We start from the raw sequence: 20,859 nt of genomic DNA on the forward strand, positions 1-20,859 counted from the left end.
GAGCAGGTCATTTCTGCTGATGCACATATTTGCAAGCACAGCAGGCAGGCTCTTCATCCCTGGCAAAAACACACAGTGGTGACTGCTGAAAAAAATACTGTTTTGTAGCAGCAAATGTGCTGCATGGAACAGTGTTACAATAGTGTTTGTGTCATGTGTATTTTCAACACAAATAGGAGGCATTATGTGAGGAGCAACCTGTGTATATATGCAGCAAATGGTAATTCCTTCTTTACTCATTGCAGCCCAGGCAAACCAGAAGGTTGGACATTCATGTCTCAACCCCTTCCCTAGTGTGATTTCTACAGGGAAAAATAAACAACAACCTGCTGTTCTTGGCAATACCAGGCAAAGTATTTGCAGGTAGACCAATAGTCATACACAGAAAGAAGAATGGAACTCACCCAGCTGGTGAAGGGGCTCTCTGGCTATGCAGCACTCCTTCTCAAGAAGCAGCCCAGGTCCAAGAGATGCTCTCCCTTCAGTGGCTGGCCCTTATATGAGCCTGGGATAGGGGGGGTGGGGGGGGGGAGGGGGGCGGTTTCACTCAGAGTCCACCCCTTCTGGTCACCTGGGGAGTTCAGGTGCAATCAATTTGTCTCTGCTCCCTGGGCAGCCACAATCCTTCACCAGGTGTGCAATCACCAGTTCAAGCCAGGACCTAACAGTTTCCCTACAATACTGAATACAGAAGTAATGCAAAAATAAATACACTGTCTTCAGAGGGGTTTCCATGTTTCTGTGTTTAGTTTTTGGGTTGGATTTTTTTGTTTGCTTGTTTTTAAACCTCCAATAGGCTTACTGTTAGTCCAACTGGAAAAAGGATGTGAATGATCACAAGGAGTGACCTCACAAAACTAAATTCTAAGTAATATATGTCTCACCCATATTTCCTCTTAGATCCACCCTAGAATCCTCTAACCCTCTGGCTACCCAACTCCACTTAAGCTTTGTCACTTTTCACATCCTTTGGACCTTTAACTGTGCTCACAACATCTCTGAGCTCTTCCTATTAACACCTTTCCTGAAGTCTGAAGCGTACCAACATGCCAAAGCAAACAGGCAGCCCTGTCCCTCTGCTTTACTTACACCTCCTCCTTGTTTGCATCAAGCTCCAGCACTCAGCTGCAGCTTGCACTTGTTCTGACCAAAACCAACATACCAGACCTACTGAAGAAGAACCATGCACTGAAAGCAAGCATGAGAGCTATTACAGAAGAGGAAAAAACTTCCAGAACAGCTCACTAGAGGGAGCCCCTATCAAGGGCATGAACATCATCCTTTCTTTTTTTTTCCCCTTCTCCACCTTTTATTTTTAAACCCAGCATTTTTTCCTGCCATTTCCCCCCTCCCACTCTCAGCCTCCCCCCCCCCCCCCCATAAGTATTCCCTCCTGTCCTTTATCTCAAATAATTAGTACTTCAATTCAAGCTCAGAAGGATATCACAGGTAATGCATGTTGATTAATACTTGTGCTGATAGCATGACCTATCTAATCCCTTCTCTTCTGTTTTGTAGAACAGGATTTTGACTTCTAGTACACTTTTAAGTACCTTCATTTTCAAAACAGTCTCAGACATCCAGTTAGAGAAATCCCTACAGCAATACTGAGGAGCTTGCAATGAAAAAGGAGAAGAAAAACACACAGCTGGAAGAGCTATTAAAAACATATGGTAATTTTTCAACTATTTGCTAATGAAAGAGCTGAGTACAAACACGGTAGTAAAAATAGTTATTAAAGATCCATAATATAAAGCAACACCTTTGGCAAAGAAGGCTCTTGGCAGTGCATGAGCAAAAGCAGATATGATAAGAAATTAAAGAAGGAAAAAATCAAAAAGGGATTTATTACTGCTAGTCTTAAAAGCCTAAAAGTACTTAAATGAAATTTTGTTTACCAAATTGGATTTATCAATGTTTTCCTCTATTTCATAAAGATAAGGAAGCAATTATTTACTGTGAGGGTGGTGAGACACTGGAAAAGGTTGTGCAGTGAGGCTGTGCGTGCCCTTTCCCTGGAAGCATTCAAGACCAGGCTGGATGGGGCTGTGAGCAACCTGCTCTAGAGAAGGTGTCCCTACCCATAGCAGGAGGTTGGAACTAGATGGTCTTAAATGTCCCTTCCAGCCCAAAGCATTCTATGAATAAGAGTGACAGAGTGAACTGCGAGCAACAAAGCTGAAATAAGGGAAGCTTCATCACTTACAGGCAGAGGCCAGACCAAGCAGGCTGCTGAAAAACATCAAAGGAGTTGAGCATGTTTAAAAACACCTGACTAAAGGAAAAGGTGCAGCAACCATCCTACTAGAACCATCCTACTAGATATTCTGCATTTTTTTCTTCAGCGCTTTCCCCTCTCCCCCAAGGCTTTGCTTTACAAATGTCTTGTGCAGATTAAAAATGACAACCTATCAGCAATTACTAACCTCACATTTAACACAGCTTTCCATTCCATTTGTTTCTGCATATGCTTACAGAGCTTTTGAAAAGACAGATTGTAAGATCTGTTACATTACGTGCCTGCTTTCACTCCTACTAACAGTGGATGATTGTATAGGAATGGCAATTGCTTATTTAAATCAAGTATTATTTCCACGTGTTTCATCATCTTGGGGAAGCATTCACAGATGCACTACAGTACTTCAGATTTGTAGTACAGATTTGCTCTATCAGTTCTTGGACTTGAGCACAACCACAGCCTGAGCACAAGGAAGAAACATCTGTTGCAGACAAATCGCCATCTACCTAGCCAAAAGTGCTGCACAACATGCAAGACAAAGGCACCAGGACTTTCTCTGATGCTACTGTGCCAACATGCTCAGCTGCAGCTAATTACAAGGAGGTATCATTGGATCAGCAGAGGATCACAGCCAAGTGCTAGCAGGGCACACTGCTCACAGACAGGTGAGGTTGAATGGGACCTCTAGAGACTGTCTGCTCAACGTCCTCTGCTCAGAATAGGTTGCCCAGGATCCTGTCCAGTTGGGTTTTAAATGTCTTCAAGGATGGAGACCCCACAAACTCTCTCTGCTTCTGGTGCGACCGTCACAATAAGTGCTTTGTGGGGTTTTGTTTTGGACAGAATTTCCTCTTTCAAGTAGAGATCACATCTTCTTGCCCTGCTACTATGTGCTACTGGAAAGTCCAGAGCTATCTCCTGTCTTCTTTATGCCCTTTCTGTCATATGTTTAGTTATTGCTAATATCTCACCTGGGAGCTGACTCCTGCAGACTAGATCCCAGTTTTCTCAGTCTCTACTTGTAGAGAAGATGCTCCAGCCCTTTGACCATCTCCATCATCCACCAAATGCATCAGCCACACTTCCCAGTTCAGCAATGTGCAGTGGTTGTACTCTGCCCCAACTTCCAGTCCAGGAGGTTATGATGTCTCCCACAAAGCGTTTTTTCTAGAAGTACTTAATAACTCCAGTTAAATGAACATCACCTGATGTCTGCTGGTTATCTAAGGAGCCAATATCCAATGAACCACATCTTAATTGAGCTCAACAGTGCTACAAACAAACCTCTCTGAAGGGATACTGCAAAAAGCCTAATAGTAACTCATCTGATCTGTGTTAACATAAATTTATCAGCAGCCCAGGAAAAGGTTGGTAAATAAATGCCTCTATTTTTCAGCCACATGATGGAATTGGAAGTCACTGAGAGCTATGTTACACAATATGGAGAGCAGTATAAGAACTGATTAAAAATGCTGGTCCTGGCAATTCATACAATGCTCATGCACAATAATATTATTCAGGTGTTCCAAAGTTCTTGAGTAGTTCATGCAGTGTTATATTCCTACCTTTTCTCAATCTACCTCACACAGTTCTGTATGTCCCCCAAAAACAAGACAGAGAGGAAAATAGCCCGGTAAGTCTGTGAGAAGAAGAAGGTGAAAGAACAGAGGGGCTGGTCCTTTCCCTCAGCTTTCTGGGAAACTGGGCAAGACGTTGCGTGGAATTCAATAACCAAGAACAAACTTTGAGAAAGTGGTTGTACAGTGAGAACAAGAAACTTAATACATACCCAATCCGCATTTGTTATACAACTTGCTCTGCAGAGACACACAGTTGTCAATTCATAAATCAAAGTCCCTTCACCTCAGTGGCATGCACAGTGCCAGAGCAAAGACACAACGTAAGTAGGCTGAGGCCCTAGGGTATTTGTGTGTTTACTTGGAGAGTCAGCACACAGCTGCTATGCTTGCTTCTCTGGCTTGAGATTTCAGTAGTTAGGGTCCATAGGCATGGCTGCTACTTTAGCTGAAACCCAGGAGGAGCTGTGCTTTGCATATTTAAAGAAACTCACTCAATCACTGCCTTGTTTTTTTAATGTGAGCCTTCAGAGGGACTCAAGGCTTTGTGACAATATATTGGAATAACAACGCTGTTGGATGGCATATTTATTAAGTTCTTGCCTAAGCCTGACGATCAGTACCTGGATCTGACGGATAGCAAGAACTTTGAAAAACAGATCCTTCTTCCAGAATGGCAATGGGAGCTTGACTGAAGGATGGTAAGCAGTCAGCAGAGGTCACCTGGAGACAAGAACCACACTGCACCACCTCCAGTTCAATTCCCACTTTACAGTCTCTCCCTACAACAGGCAGCAAAGCAGTTGACAATGCAAGGTCAAAAACAGAGGAAAACATTTTTAGACCACTGCTTATAGTCTGATGAAAGACTGTAGGTGATGTTTCTTTGTAAGGTTCCTTCAAACAAAGCAGGTCACCTTAACTGCAACATTCGTGTCTTGATAACATCACTATATTCGCACTACTAACAAGTATAAATTACTCCAGTATCTCTCAAGATAACCTTTACCCAAAACTTACACTACCAGCAGCACAGTATTCCTTCACTCAACTTTAGAAATTTGCTAGGGGAAAAACAAACAAAACACATTTTTATGTGTAACCAGGTGTCAGTATCTATTTTATTTACCATGAGGGATAAACCCATTTTTAGTAGGCACACACAGCACATGCAGCATGAAGCAGAATTTCAATAAGCTTATAGCATGCATAGATTCATTAGGTTTTTAAGCAGAGATATTTTACTCTACATTCTGCACCACATACGTTTCCTACACCATTGCTAAGCAACAGATCCTCTAGTTGAGCACTACTGCCTTTTGTAATACTTACTAAGGAGGTTGGAAATACAAAGTTAATATCAGCAAACTACCAAACTCCTGCAGAACTGCCAGGAAGCATTTCAGGCGACTGCCATTCTGGTTCTCTACCACTGGTATACAGACATGCATGTTTTCCCGCAAGTACTAAACAGCATCTTCTACATGAAGACATTAAACTTGGGTCACACGTAGCTTGAAATATTTCTCCACCCAAGAGGAGAAGGAGAGGAAAAAAAAAATAACTAATTCACTATCCTGAGAAACAACAGGAGTTTAATCCAAACAACAAGGAATAGAACTCAGTCTTGTAGGCATTTGAGTGATCTATCAACAATCAGAGCTGACAGTCATATTCACTTGCTTTCAGGGGTTCAAAAATAGGATGCGATACAAACTCTCTAAGAGAAGAAACATTTAGTATTTATCTTCTTCTACATGTTTAAGTGAAAATAAGAAAATAAAAGGGGAGCCAGGGAAGGAAGGAAGCACCAAACCTCAAAACACCAGAATATTGCAGCGTAATTCATTACAGGCATAAAGTGGCTCACATCACCTTATTCTGTCTGGATTTAGTTATCAGCAATACACTTGAAATTTTAGATATCTGGTAGTAGTAAAACAGAACAGGAAAAAAAATAAAAATAAAAATTATATATACATATATATATATATGTATATATATATATATATCTGCCTCTACTTCTTTAAATATAACTGATCCATGCTCCCAGGGACGTAGAACCATTTGAGTTGGAAGGAACCTTTAAAGGTCATCAAACCCAACCCCCTGCACTGCATAGGGACACCCTCAGTGCTCAGAGACCCGTCCAGCCTGACCTTGGCTGTCTGCAGGGATGGGACACCCACTACCTCTTTGGGCAAGTGCCTCACCAGTCTTAGTATAAAAAACTTCTTCCTTATATCCCACCTAAATCTCCCCTCTTTTAGTTTGAAACCATTTCCCCTTTTCATGTTATACATACCCCACTAAATAGTCCATCCACTTCCTTCTTACAGCCCCTTCCATACTGACAGCCACTCTAAGGTCTCCTGGAGCCTTCCCTTCTCCAGGCTGCACAGCCCAGCTCTCAGCTTGTCCTCACAGGTGGTGTTCATTTCTGCAGCTCTCCTCTCGACACGCTCCAACAGCTCCATGTCTCTCCTGCACTGAGCACTCCCCATCTGGACGCAGTGCTCCAGGTGAGGTCTCACAGCACAGAGCAGAGGGCAGATCCCCTCCCTCACCCTGCTGACACAGCTGTTCTATATCACCTGCCTGTATTCCATGAGCCTCAGCACAGCTCCCAGGAGGATCTGTTCCATGACCTTACATGGTACAGAGGTGAGGCAGACCGGTCAGTGGTTCCCTGGCTGATCCTACCAACGCTAAGCGAGGTTTTCTTTCAGTTAGTTGTAATTCATTAAATATTCCCACAAAACAATAGCAATACAACACACAATATGTTTATCTGAGAACTAAATCCTATAATGTCTTTTTCTAAGCAATTCCTTGTTCACACAGTCAGGACAATATCAAGCACACAAAATAATCCAACACAGGCTGAACTTGAACTAAAAGTTCTTTCAATTTCTGCACAAGTATGACAGGCAACTTAGACCACCCTTCCAGACTACGCCCATCAGTACAGGAGAGGCTACCCAAAAGACCCGTACTGCATAGAAAAGCTTCTGTAAGAAGAGTCAGAGATAGACAAGGCAGGGAAATGTTTTAAAGCAAAGCATGTGGGTGAGCGGTTCTATATTCTCTTCAGGTCTGCATTATGGATGGACTATATCTGCGTGAGGCTGTGAGCTTATCTTTCAGAGGATACACATTCTACAACACCCTGTCTACACAAACAGATGGAAACTTTGGGAAAGGCCCTTTGTCACCCTCCCTTCCACACAGAAGCCTGAAACAGCTGCCAGCCTCAGTACCCTTGCTGTGTGCTTCCCCTCTTCCCATTAACACAAGAAATGGAGACATAGAACACTGTAATTTCAGTGTTCTTAAAGCTTAAAGGTTAAAAATAAAATGGATTGTCCAAGCCTACTCTCCAGCATGGGAAAGCATTTTTTGTGCACTGCAGCAAACATCTGCATACAAGGTTGATGAATTCAGTGCCAACAGGATTTTGGGATGGTGCATCAACTAGACGTCAGCTCACAGGGAAAACTACATATCACTTCACAGGGGAAATATTACAACAGCTTATACAAACACAAATTGGTTGTTAGAGATGTTTCTGTGTGGTGAGCAAGTTCGCTCCACTGAACAGTTTGGCTCTAGTGAACTGAAAAAGAGATGTCAACCTTATCTGGTTTCTAGTGATTAGCTTTTTAACACACGTGTAATCATGTGTTTAATTGCGCGTGGAATAAATGCAGCTATGCATGAAAGTTGGTTAATAGCATCCAAACAGTGAGCTCAATGAGTTTAAAGTGTATCAGTGACACCGCTAACTTATCAGGGATGTTTAAGAGCCACAAAGATACCAATGCACTTCCAGGCCCTGATGCAAGCCTCCCACATCCAAATAGCAGCAGCTGGCAGGCTGAGCCTGTGCAAGCACTAATTGTCGTTGGCCCCAGGCAACAAAAGCACATTGAGACAATAGTTCAATGTCCTCATAATTGTCTGTCACAATTAAGCTATGGTGAAGCAAGGCAAGCAACACTGGTCTTTGCGCTCTTACTGCCCAATAAAAAGGAATCTCCCAGTCTTTTGAAGGAGAACAGCAGCTTGGTCTGCCTGTACTCAAAGGTATCTGGAAGCCATGCAACCAGACAGCAAAGCGCCAGGTCTACACCAGCACCCTTGTCACAGCTTACAATTCAACAGCTTGATTTTGGCCTCAAGCTAATCACAAACATGTTTTCCTCCCTCTCAGGCTGGCACATTAGCTCACACCTGCCTGCAAAAGACTGTGAGGACACAATACACCATCTACCCTAAATAACAGATTAAGGCCGAAGCCAAACTACTGTACTGAACAGAAATAGATAACTTAGTGGAACTCCCTGCACAAAAGAAGAAACTGAAGATTTGATCTTGCAATCTGCCATGCTCAAAAGGGAGCTCATCTTTTGTACACAAAAATTGGAAGAACAAACACCCATTGAGGGGGAAAAAATGATATATGCATAAACTGACTGGAAACCAAGAGCCACTACGCATTATTCCTCCAGCCCCATACATTCAAAGCTATGTCATTCAAGAAGATAGCATTCTTTCCCTTTGTAGACTCAAATATGAGGCAAGTCAGTTACTGAATAAAATCCAGGCTGGAACTTCAAAATCTCCACATTTTCAGCAGTTTCTGAGGAACAGCACATACTGCCCTATACACAGCACCACTGCTGATAACGTCATCCTTCCCTGCCATCCAAGCAAGCCTTCCTGCTGACAATGCACAGCATCATCTGTGCTTTGATTCTAACTCAAACTTCCTTAGGGACCTCCATACTGAGCTGCATACAATGTTCAGCAGCTACTAAGAACATCTGATTCTCTTATTGCATGGGATGGGAGGCTTGAGAGTTATTAATTGTGTCAAGACTCAAGTTAGAAGCACTTCAATGTTAAGAGATTTTTCTCCTGGCTAACCTGTGTTAAACTTCACATTGTATCTTCACTACCCTGACTCTCTAAAGAGACTGATAGCTTGCAGAGCTTCATTAAGGATTCTAATTTATTTTTGATAGCAGCATCCTTTCCCATGAAAAACTACGGCTAGCACATCAAAATACAAGGGATTCTCTCAAGCTGCATACAGACGCATCACCAAATGACAACCATATCAGAGACCTGCATAAGCTTAATGCTGTGCGGATATTAACTTGGTAAAAAAATAAATTATGGAACAACAGCTTAAGAAGACATCATCTTAATCAAAGCCAAGTGATTTATCGTCTTAGAGAATTAGCCATACTGAATTATGTGTCCTTTATACATACATATATATAAAAACAGAGCTGATTTCTTGCTTTTTAATAACCATCTCTTAAAGTTGCTGAAGGCAAGATTTTTCTTTGAAGAAAACTAACACAAGCGTTACTGCTCTGACAGCTAATCCATCCTCTAAAGGTTATATCCAAGCTGCTCACCAGAGAGCTACAAGGTCAACTGAACCCACATTGGTTCTTTCTGTTCATCACAGTTTCTCCATCCGCTAGACTAAACATTTTGTTTGAATTACTTTTTTATTTATGTCAGGTATATCACCAACTAAATAGGAATACCTGCCACTAAAACCAAACCAACCTCCCCCAAAAATAGCTGTTTCTCACCTTACCTTCAAACTTGCTCACAAAGGTATTCTCCCCATCTCTGTGCACTGTAAAGCTGTGTTCGGAAAAGAATGCCCGAGGTGCATGTTTAGAAAGATAGTAAGACATGGAGCATCAGCAAATGGTAAGATTTGCATCACTCTGCAGTTTTGTACTCTCGGAGTACACTGTACAGTTCAACCAGCAGCCACTAAGCAGTAACGTCCACATGCATATAAGTGACAGCTTTCAAACCAAACACACCACGGTGTCTCCTGCAGACTCCAGTTTCAGATGCTCGGTATGAGCAACCAAGCAGTAAGCCAATGTTCAAAAAATAAAAAGCCAAAACCACATAGAGCACTAAGTTTAAGTAAAGCTAAAATTCATCATCCACAGCCACAACTAACAGCAGGAGATCCTGAACCGGAGCATGCAGGTTTTGTATGTAAATTCAGCTGAAAACCTTCTGTACTGCCAATATAAAGCAGAGTCAGCAGCAGAAGTACAGTTGCCACTCACTGACAGATAGCAATCATCACATGGAGCTAAGATGTCCCAACTGACCTTCACCCGTTACTCAGGTAGAAGTCTTGACTAAAGGCAATTGATGGACTTGTTTCCTTGGCAGGGAGTGGCCTTGAAATGTGCTAGTTTCACGGAGCTATTACAACCAGAGAAACCCTCGTTTGTGGAGCAGCTTTCAGGAATGGTTCATATTCTCACAAAACCATTTCTTTTTCTGTGTAACCCACTGTAGATAATGTATAACTTTGTGAGATGCTGTTTCTCACTTGTAGACTCCTGGTAGATTTTCAGTGTAGCTGAGCAGCAGCTTACTTTCCAAAGGCTGTTTGAAAACTTGCATAAAAAAAGAGCCATACCTTGATTCATGGTTCCTACAGGACAAGCACTCACATCATAAACAAGAGAAGCCCTGAAGCACCCAGCATGATTGATGATTAGTTAACAATATCAAGAAATGCTGGTCAATAGAGTTTAACATGACCGTATATTTTCTTTTCAGTGTTAAGCATTGAGTGGCTTATACAGATGCTTTGTCTTCTTAATCTTGTCATCTCTCTGAATATTTAGAAACCTACAGATTTCTAGCACAAAGATGCTTTTATTAAATCTAAACCTCATAAATACACATAAAACTTTCAGTGTTAAAGGAGATTAATTTCAGCACATTTTGAACCATATCATTTTCTAAAAATAAAGCATAATAAGAAAATTCAGAAGCAGCCAAAACACCCAGTCGCCTAAGACTCACTTAAACAAAAAATACTGCAGGCCTTTCATGGCATTTAAACCAGCAAGAAGTCTCTAGAGCTGCTGGATCCTTCCTTATTGACTTCATCTCATAAAAAATAGTTACTCTTAAATTCAGATAATGATTGAAAGACTTTTCCCATCGCCTCTGCACCACTGGTATACCAATGAATCCCACAGACCTTGATAGCCCAGCACGACTGTCACATCCTGTGAATTGGCTATAAATCCACACGCTGAATGGAAACGCAACAAAGCATTTATCTACTATTAGTACACAGAACTCAGTAGCAACAGATTTCTCAAGTCTCCAGTTTTTAGAAGAGCTTTCAAGAAAAAGGTTTCATTTTTTGAAGTTTGTTCCAAAGTTTCCCTGCTGAACCATAAAGACATCTTCAGGAATAACTGTACCCAAAAATAAGTTACTATATTCAACTCCAAAAAATTGCTTTGCTTCTTCTACATTATGTCTCTTTATTCACCAAACATAACAAAACAAGTTATCATAAGGCCTTTGACACTGCCCCCCATAACATTCTGGTGGAGAAGCTGGCTGCCCATGGTTTGGATGGGCGCACACTCTGCTAGGTGAAGTGCTAGCTGGATGGCCAGGCCCAGAGTGTTGTGGTCAATGGAGTGGAATCCAGTTGGCGTCCCCCAGGGCTCAGTGCTGGGACTGCTTCTGTTTAACACCTTCATTGATGATCTGGATGAGGCGATTGAGTGCATCCTCAGTAAGTTTGCAGATGACACTAAGCTGGGAGGGAGTGTTGATCGGCCTGAGGGGAGAAGGGCACTACAGAGGGACCTGGATAGACTTGATCAATGGGCCAAGGTTAACGGCATGAGTTTCAATAGGGCCAAGTGTCAGGTCCTGCATTTTGGTCACAATAACCCCAGGCATCCCTACAGGCTTGGGGAGGTGTGGCTGAAAAGCTGCATGACAGAAAGGGACCTTAGTGCGCTGATGGACAGCCAGCTAAATATAAGCCAGCAGTGTGCCCAGGTGGCCAAGAGGGCCAATGGCATCCTGGTTTGTATCAGGAATGGTGTGGTGTGCAGGACTAGGGAAGTCATCCTGCCCCTGTACTCGGCATTGGTGAGGCCTCACCTCAAGTACTGTGTTCAGTTTGGGGCTGACAGGAAAGACATGGAGGTACTGGAGCAGGTCCAGAGAAGGGCAACAAGGCTTGTGAAGGGCTTGGAGAATCAGCCCTATGAGGAGAGGGCTTCCAAGTATGTAACAGAACCCTGCTTCCAAGTATGTAACAGAACAGATGAGACGCGTCTGGCTTTAGTATGGCTGGAGAACGAGATGTGGGAGGAAGGATGGGTTACAGCACATACAAACTACCTTGCCCTGTATGACAGGGTCATTCTTAGTTCCTAACTTAACAGTGTCTCTTTTTCTTAACGTGGTTAAAGCAAAAGAAGTTCCGCCATTTATGAAACACCCTTAAGAGGAAAAGATTGTTTCCCTTCCTAGTATCCACTCTGAGATTAAAAAGGATCAATAGTCAGTAATGACAGCATAAGGAGAATGGACAGTTATGGTACCCTGAGGTCTCCCCTCCCAGCTTGGCCAGTTATTTGCCAAAACCCAAGGACACTACCAATGCAGTCCTTCTAGAAACACACACACCTTAGAGTTTCCTTCCCTCCATTCAGATCAGTGGGCACTAACTTCATGTCTGCATTCCACATCACCCTTCTTTCCCTAAATCAAGAAGTATTTTGATATGGAATGTCTTCTGATACACAGCAACTTCATTTCTCATGGCTAATCCAGATGCAAATTCCTGTACATTCTAAAGTTTAATATGTTTGGTTTAGTCAAGAAGGAGTAAAACAGACTTAACTACACACAGCTGCTTCCAACTTCTATTTAAACATCTTTGCTGTTACAAAAGGTTTTCACTTAAGAAAGTTATTCTCATCTGCCCTTCAGAACTTCCTAACTTTTTGTTCCTAGAAATTATTTTTGTTGTTGTGACTAAAGGTTTCCGGACTTGCTAAAACTCACCTCAAGTCCACTCACTCAAAGCATTACAGTTATTGAGGATTTCATCCCAAACACCACTTCACACCTGGTGGTAGAGGAAGAATGGGGGCAGAAACACTTCCCTCCACAAACCAAAGCGCATTGTCCAAACTTCTCAATAAAGGCCACGCAGAGCACGGCAGCCAGGTTGGCTCCTTCCTTTTTTCATCATTTCAGTCTCAGCAGTTCCAAAGACTTTAGTTATTTCCTATTAAACTGGCATATAACAGAAGCACGTGCCTAACTGGAATCTCAAAATGCTTTCCAGCAATACTTTCACACTGAAAAAAATCAGTACCATAAAGCCTTTGCGTTGTTCACACAATGATATCCCCAATAAAAAGCCAGTACAAAAATTTGTTCAGTACTCAACACCTCTCATTCCCAGTTCAGTGAACCTGGGAGTACTAGGCCTGTCCCCGAGGCTCTCCCTTCTCCTATAGCTCCTTAGTCCAGCAGAAGATTGATCACAGCTGCTTCAGTTTATTTGTTCTTGGTTCCTGTCTTGAATTCTCCTCATCGCTCTTCCTGAGCAGCCACTCCACACTTTACTAATCAATCTGTCATTTGTTCACAGTATACAGTGTTTGAAGTAAATGGTAGAAAACTTATTGCACGTTCCTCATCAGCTGCTGTCTTGGTTCATCAAGCTTACACATTTATTATTTCTTTTCATTTTTTCTCCTTCAGACCTCTTTAGTTTGTCACTGCAAGAAGTAACCTTTCACTTGAAGAAAGCAGCAGAATTTGGGCATAGCATTCTCAAGTCATCACTGATTTCAGCACAGGAAGCTTCATCTACCCCTCATACTCTCTGTACCTTCAGAATTGAGTTGACATTTAAGGGAAACAGAGTTTGAAACAGATACAGTAACAGTCTCACTAACATAGAGTTTCTTTAACTGAGCTGATCAGCTGAAATACAGTAACCTAACCTTCCAGGAGCTCACTATTCCACATGAGGTATCTACAACAAAGATATCTAGAAAAAACAAGAGACTAAGGATATTTCCTCCTGAAAACATTACAACAAAACCTTTGAGTAGCAGAGAAGAAAAAAAAAATTGTTTCTGCACAGCTTTTGCCTTCCAGCATTTTTTTGCAGTGTACTGGGTACTAGCAGAGAGTGCAAGAGTATCTACAGTGAAATAAATTCACCATCCCTATGATTCAATACCTGCACATTACACACTGACATTTTGCTTATGTGAGGTGGAACAGCAATCGCAACATAAATCCACATCTTGTCACATTCAGCAGCCCGTGTAACATGAGATGCAGCAGTTTTATAAGTTACACCTGAGAGTTGTCAGAATAAAAACACGGCTTAGTGTAGGAAGGATAAAAGTCTCCCACTCAAACTAATGGACAGACTGCATGTTCCCACATGCCACAGACCTAAACAAACTTTGGAGAAGTCATGCAATCTCTTTATTTTTTACATGGCCCTTGTTTTATGAATAAACAAGCTTCCTGAGGCTATAAGGATTTCAAAGACCTAGCATAACAAGGTAAAGACCTATGGAAGCTGTTGTAACAGAACTATGTTGAAATTTAAAAGCTAAGCATCTTTTGACATGTATTTTTAATTCCAAAGTCCCTAGAAATGCTTTTAGAAGGGGGGGAAGACTATTACAACTTTCCCATTTTATTAAAAACAGACTATAAGTTTAAGACCTCATCTCACATGAAGGCTACAGCCACCCATAGTCACTAGGTCACCCTGTATTCCTGTTCACAACAGCCAGTACTAGTCCTCAACTGTTACAAAAGGGTCCGCAAACTATTCCTGCATCATCATCTACAAGAAAACTGCAACAGAGAATACATTTCATAGTCAGATCCCAAGAAACAGCCCAGATGAAACAGAGAAAGAAAGCAGGAGGGGGAAACCAGACAAGGAAGTCCCTCTTCTTTTACACATGTGAGTGAAGGAGAACTAGAAAAATGACTGAGACACTGTAACAGAATTAAATTCTTATCAGCCTAGACCTCAGATATCTTATCTGTGTTAGCAAGTTAGATTCACATTTCTAGACAGCTTTCACTGCAAATTTTTCAACCCTCCTGGCCACATGATAACACCGCACACACTAAGAGACGAGGAGTTCATCCAGGCCAGGCTGACGCTCCTAAGCCCAAGGAAGGAGATAGGATCACGAGTTAGAAATGTTGTTTTCAGAGGCTTCAAATCCAATCTTGTCTTGTCTGTGACTTTTCAGTAGCCACCACAACTTGCGCACTTCCCCACTGCTTTTCAGTAACCTACAAGAACAACACTACTTTGCCCAGATTCCCCACACCATTAAGCTTCCTAAGCGTTAAAGAGAAAGTTCATTAGGTGTGCCTGAGTATCCAGGAAGTAAAAACAGAGACAAGAAATTGCTACTTTAGGTATCTAAGGGTACCACTGATATGTCTGTGTCTGCAGGTACTTAAGGAATCAATGGAAACCAGTAGTTTTTGCCTTGTTTTATCCCACCCACCCCAGTGAAGCACTCCTGATCCCAATCAGGGCTGCCACTGTTACTAACATCAAGGATTCTGAGTCTTGCTGTTCTTAAAAGCAACTGAGAAAACAGAAGAGGCTGAGTAAACAAAATAATTTCTTTAATAACAATCTCCCATTTTACTTACCATCACTTTCATTCTTGCTTCTCATTTCTTCCATCCACGTTGGGATATCTTTCAGTGCAACATATCCCCTTAAGTACTCTTTGCGTCTTTCTTCCAAGGTCATCTTCAGCAAACGTTCTGTTTAGGGAGGGGAAAAAAAAATTAATAAATAAATACAAGTTCTGCAAGCTTTCATATGTTCTTGTACATTGGCCAAGTAGTGACCAATGCAGTGTCCTTGAGGCAACAAAACACTGTTTGAAAGAAACAAGCATGGGTGATTTGATGAGCTACAAATAATAGGAGCTGAACATGGTGTATTTAGAACTACTGCCTGCACCTATTTCTGGACATCCCAGTTCAGCAAAAAGAAATGCCTCTTCACTGCTCTCTCAGCTGTACAGATTTCCTTCCTCCCATCACTATAGCAGCTCCTCTTCCAGTCACTTAAACTCAACATCAGAGATCTAACAGCAGGTTCATTAAGTAGGGAATTGTTACTTTATAGAGTTTCCACATATCAGAATCTATTCTTCACATTCTGTATTCATAATCCAGATTTTAAAAACAAACAGCGTGGAACATCAAAATTGATGTACTTTTACTGAAACAAGTTTCACGTATCACAGCAAAGAAAGTGGGGAAAATGGTAAAAAATGAGCAGTGTCAATATAAGACAAAAAAAAAAAACCTGAAATCAGCAAAAGCAGATCTTACATCACTTTCTAGATGGCTGCGGTGATAAGAAATGTGTTTCTGTTTGGTTATTTTGTTCTGAAAACAATGTAACTCCCAGCATGAGAAATCTGCAGTCTTTTGCTTTAACAACATCCACTACTGTATAATCCCATTTTGGGCCAAAATCAGCAGCTCCAGAAAAATAAACCCCTAAGCTGGGCTGACAAACCGGTTGAGCACAAACCAATTGCTAGGAAAGCCCACTTCGCTCTTTTGGCTAAACAGGCTTCCAAAGGCAGCCCAGGATCAGCACGACCTGAATCTGTTGGACTAAAAATGCTGTGAAACAGAACTTGCGTTTGAAACGAGCAGCCTGGGTTATGACTTGAGAGTTTTGTACTTGAGTATTAGAATGACACATTTAGTTACTACACTGAAGTGCATACGGGAGGTTTTCTTCAGAGAAATGGTCACAGTGCCTTTTTCTAGACACTTAGTTTAAGTAAAGCCTCACAGGTTGTACAATTAGGACAGATGCTGCCAGCTTCACTCTTCTTCAGCAGTGGCTGTAAGTGCACTAAAGCAAGAAAAGCAGCCCAGAGACTTGGGCTGGACACCAGGTTCCTGCAGACACATCCTCTTCTTCTTCACCCCACCAAGCAGGATGGGCTCCCTCAATAGTGAAATACAATTCTAATGCTCGCTGCTAGCTTGGAGCAAGATGCATTCTTTCGTATGGAGGGGGGAAAAAATGTAAAGTATATCAGACTCCTATTCACTAACCAAGCTCCTGGCTGCATCCGACCAGTAACATCACCATACTAACACCTGCCCTCGGCCTGTTAGTCAGTTTTAAGTGCTCTTTGATGATTGAAGAGGTTTTAAGAGGTTTTAGAGACATATGGATCTTACCTTTCCCTATCACAAATGGATACAAACAGAGATGGTATTTTCTTATCAAGTTGAAGGAGCAGAGAAGGAGCTGAACAGAAACTGCCTCTTCATAGTATCATAGTCTCGTGCGGGTTGGAAGGGAGCTTAGAGAAGGGACCTTCTTAAGCCAAAGCTCTCAAGAAAAATCACTTGCACTGCACTAGGATCTTCCCCCCCCAATCAAAATAACTTTTCTGTTTCACACAGTGTAATCAGCACAGCCTAAAATACCAGAGACAGGCTTTGAGCACAGGCTCCCTTCACAAAACAAATGCATTTGGATGTTTTGACAGTACAACTTCTCCTTCAGTCAACAAATATATTCCTATCGCATTATTCCTGCTTGGTATCTTAATTGGATACTTACAAGTACAAAAGTACAACTAATGTGATTAGAATCAACATTATGCTTTGCAAATACACACTTAGCTCTACTGCTTGATCTTTGAGCACACCAAGCATTTATTGTGCCTGTTAGAAGTACTACAGAAAGGCAAACGTGAATGTGAGAGGGAAACAGAGTGTGTTTGCTTGTGTCAAACCACAGGACCATCTAGCACTGAAAGGCTGTCTGTCTTCTGCTGAAGATGCCACAGAGCCATTTCCTTGCCCTTAAAACAGCAAGTTTTCCCTCTGTAGGAAGGGTGCGTAGAGCTTCACTCTTACAAGTTGACAGAGAGAATTTAAGCCAAGGTCCAGCTGCGCACAAACATCCCATAAGATGCTTCCAGCACCTTTAGTTGCAAGCACTGTTACCCACATTGCCTGCTGACATGCTTGAGAAGCTCACAGGCAGACCAGTCCAGTGCTGCAAGACAGACATCAACACCAGAGCTACTCCTGCTGTTTCAATGCACTCCAAATGTAATCCAGCCTGGGAGAAAGTGAACCAATTCTCAGTTAATAAGAAAGTAATTAAGGCAAGCCAGGCAAATATCAGTGGGTTTCAAGCCAGTATTCAGTAGTCTAGGTTTTTTGTTGTTGTTTTGTTTGTTTTTGAAAGAATGAAGCCCTCCTGAATATAAAAGGCTGAGAACGATCTACCATCAAAGCTCCATGGGAGAAGCAGAAGTAGGAGCCCTGTCAGCACTATGGGAGCCAAGAGCATGCAGGAACGGCAGACAGGCCTAGCAGAACGCTTGCTTTCACAGACAACCTGGCTAGGACAGAAAGAAGTTGGGATGCTGTAGTTTCGCTCCCTAGCCAAGAGAACACTTGACAAGAACAACCTCACTCAGCTGCAAGCTAGAGAGCAGCAGCAACAACACAGCAGCGCTTTCCCCCTTCCTCGTGTGAAGGGCCCTGGGCCAAACCCACAACTACAATGCCAAGGAGCAGTTACTGGAGCAGAAGACTGGCAAGTGCTGTTCAGCCTCACTGTGTGAGAAGACACCGAGCCTCAACGCTCAGACACACGCCTCACTGAGCAGAGCACCCTCAGCAGCAGCTGAGCTGCACGAGCATTCAGCAACATCTCCATAGCCCACAGACCATAGTATCACTGTGCTGGTGGGTTTTAACCATCTCTCTGCTCTGAAAAAGAAGAACTTTAAAGCCAGGTAGAAAAAGCAGATGTCTAGAAGGAACATTACTTCTAAGACAGCTTGGCAAGAAGACAGGCAATGCATCTCTCTGCCCTGGGGATGGGTGTGAATGCAGCAGCCAACCTGCAAAGCGATGAACTTATGTGCAGCTCTCACATCTTGCTCTTCACCGATACCCATTGGACTGCTCCCTGCAGGATGCACACCGTCCAACGAGGGGCCGTCTGCCTTCCAGACTTGCAATACACACTCAGCAGTGGTGATGAGGGGAGAAGAGAACTCATAACAGGACCTGCGAGCGTGCTTTAGTTTTCCTCTGTCTCCACTACGTTCCCGAGCACAGGGCTCCCACCAGTCCCTGGCAATACCCCACCCGGCTGCCACAGTCTCCCCGTCGGTATTTACGTTACTTTTAGAGGGTCAAAAGGCAGACGCCGATAAGGCAAGGTCAGCGCACAGCGCCTGTCCCACGCCTTAGCAGACGGCCAGCTCCGGAGCTGGATGTTAGGCTTGAAGAGAAGTGAAGGGGGAAGAGCGACGAGCCCTTCAAGAAAGGAGGACGACTTCTTCCCGGTGCTCTACCCGCGCCGTAACCCAACTACTTCCCGCTGGCCGGCCAGCCCCAGCAGCAGCCCCGGGCGCAGCACGCTGTGGTGCCCACGAGCCATTACCCGCAGTGCCCGGCTCCAGCCCGCGCCGCGCGGCCCCAGCGGCGGCGGGAAGGAGCGGCGGGAAGGGGCTCGCGCGGCCGCCCCAGCCGCAACCCGCCCGCGGGAGGGCGGCCCGGAGCCGGAGAGCGCGCAGGCCGCGGCGGGAGCCCGTCCCGGGATGGGGCGGCCCCGCGAGAGGACGGTGGCGGCGGCGGCGGCGGCAGTACCTTTCTCCTCCCGCCAGAGCTTTTTCCGCTTGTTGCCGGGGTACATGGTGCTGTGGCTGGCGGCGGCTTTCAGCTGCAGGTTCCCCAGACTCACGGGGAGGTTGAAAGGGACGCCGAGCCTCAGCGACAGCCACCGCCACGCGCCGCTCGCCAGCTCCGCTCCCAGCTCCGCGCCCGGCTCCGCGCGGCGCCCGTCAGCTGGGTCACGCCTCGCTCTAACCCGACACCCCCGCAGCGCCCGCCCCCCTCCCCGCCGCCCGTTGGCTCCGGCAGCCGCCGCTCAGCAGCCCCCTCCTCCGCCCGTGCCCGGGCCGGCGGCGGCGGGGCGGGAAGAGGCGCTGGGACCGCGATGGGGACGGGGCGTCCCGAGCGCGGCGGGTGCTTGGGTGAGACGGCGGCACCCCTGGAGAGGGCGCTGCGGCCCGGCACGGTACGGCCCGGCACAGCACGGCCCGGCACAGTACGGCACGGCACAGCACGGCACAGCACGGCCGCCCCCGGGGCGGAGCGGCGCCCGCTCTGCTTCCGGGTTGCCGAGCGGCACCGAGCGCTCCGCTCCTCCGGCGGGCCGCGTTGCTACGAGACGGCGTCGCGATCCCGACCGAGGGGGATGGCGGCCTGCGGGACACGGGGAAGGCACGGCACGGCACTGCCGGGGCGGAGCAGCACGTAGCCGCCTGCTGAGCCTCGCCTTGGGCACGCTCAGCCCATGGCAGCTGCCCGCCTCGTCTCGGGGTTAAGTCCAGTTGGGCCGCGTGGAAAAGATATCCCTAGTCCGGAGCACGCAACTTATGGCCGGCCTGTGACTCTGGCTCCGTCCTCTGGAGCTATAGTGAAAAAACATGGCATTTCTGGGTAGATTTTTTTCCTTGTGGCCATTCCAGCATTTTATTTTATTTTTTAACTCTTTCAATAAGCACGGTAGCAAAAAACACGGTAAATAATAATAATAATCCAGTGATCTGAGCTAAAATGGCAATAAATGACACTGCGGAAGAGTGAGTAAGTGTGGTGAGGTACTGGAGGTTACCGTGTTTTACATGATACACAAAACTGCCCCCGCTTCAAAGTGAAAGGGGTAGCAGGTCTTGGTGTTCCCACTTGTTAGAAAGCACCTACTTTTATTTAGTTATATGTATATGAGTTTTTACCTCGGTAGCTCTTGGTATAATTAGGCCCACCGAAGCAAGAAGGAATTATGTCACCGCCTTTGGTGTGAGCATGATCAGCATTTACTTCTAATACTTGTTGATTCTGGAGGCCTTAAACCTTGAAACAATCACAGATCCTCCAGGTCAAGGGAAATCATCAGTCAATTAGTGGCTATCTCAGTTGGTGCTTTTCCCACTGTTCCTAAAGGGAAGCAAAACATTCAGCCTTGTAGATATGAAACATGAATAGTCCTTCCACTTGCAATCTCCACAGCCAGAGCTAGAAGAATATATGGGAAATGGTCCGTTAGAATAGCTGTTTGGGGAACACACCTAA

General features: G+C 44.3%; 1 protein-coding gene across 3 annotated transcripts in view; it reads right to left on the reverse strand.

The window, feature by feature from the left end:
* Positions 1-19,602, reverse strand: part of MACROD2 (mono-ADP ribosylhydrolase 2) — a 786,342-nt gene extending 766,740 nt beyond the window's left edge. For 2 of the 3 annotated variants that reach the window (XM_015856727.2, XM_015856726.2), the window contains exons 1-2: positions 19,372-19,602; positions 15,361-15,477 (exon numbers count right to left, since the gene is read on the reverse strand). In XM_015856727.2, the coding sequence (XP_015712213.1) occupies positions 15,361-15,477; positions 19,372-19,417 (163 nt within the window). In that variant the 5' untranslated portion in view covers positions 19,418-19,602. The remainder of the gene's footprint in view (positions 1-15,360; positions 15,478-19,371) is intronic. The other variant, XM_015856725.2, reaches the window with a different exon arrangement.
* Positions 19,603-20,859: the final 1,257 nt, after the last annotated feature.

The sequence above is a fragment of the Coturnix japonica genome, chromosome 3 (genome assembly GCF_001577835.2).
Source record: "Coturnix japonica isolate 7356 chromosome 3, Coturnix japonica 2.1, whole genome shotgun sequence".
Lineage (NCBI taxonomy): Eukaryota > Metazoa > Chordata > Aves > Galliformes > Phasianidae > Coturnix > Coturnix japonica.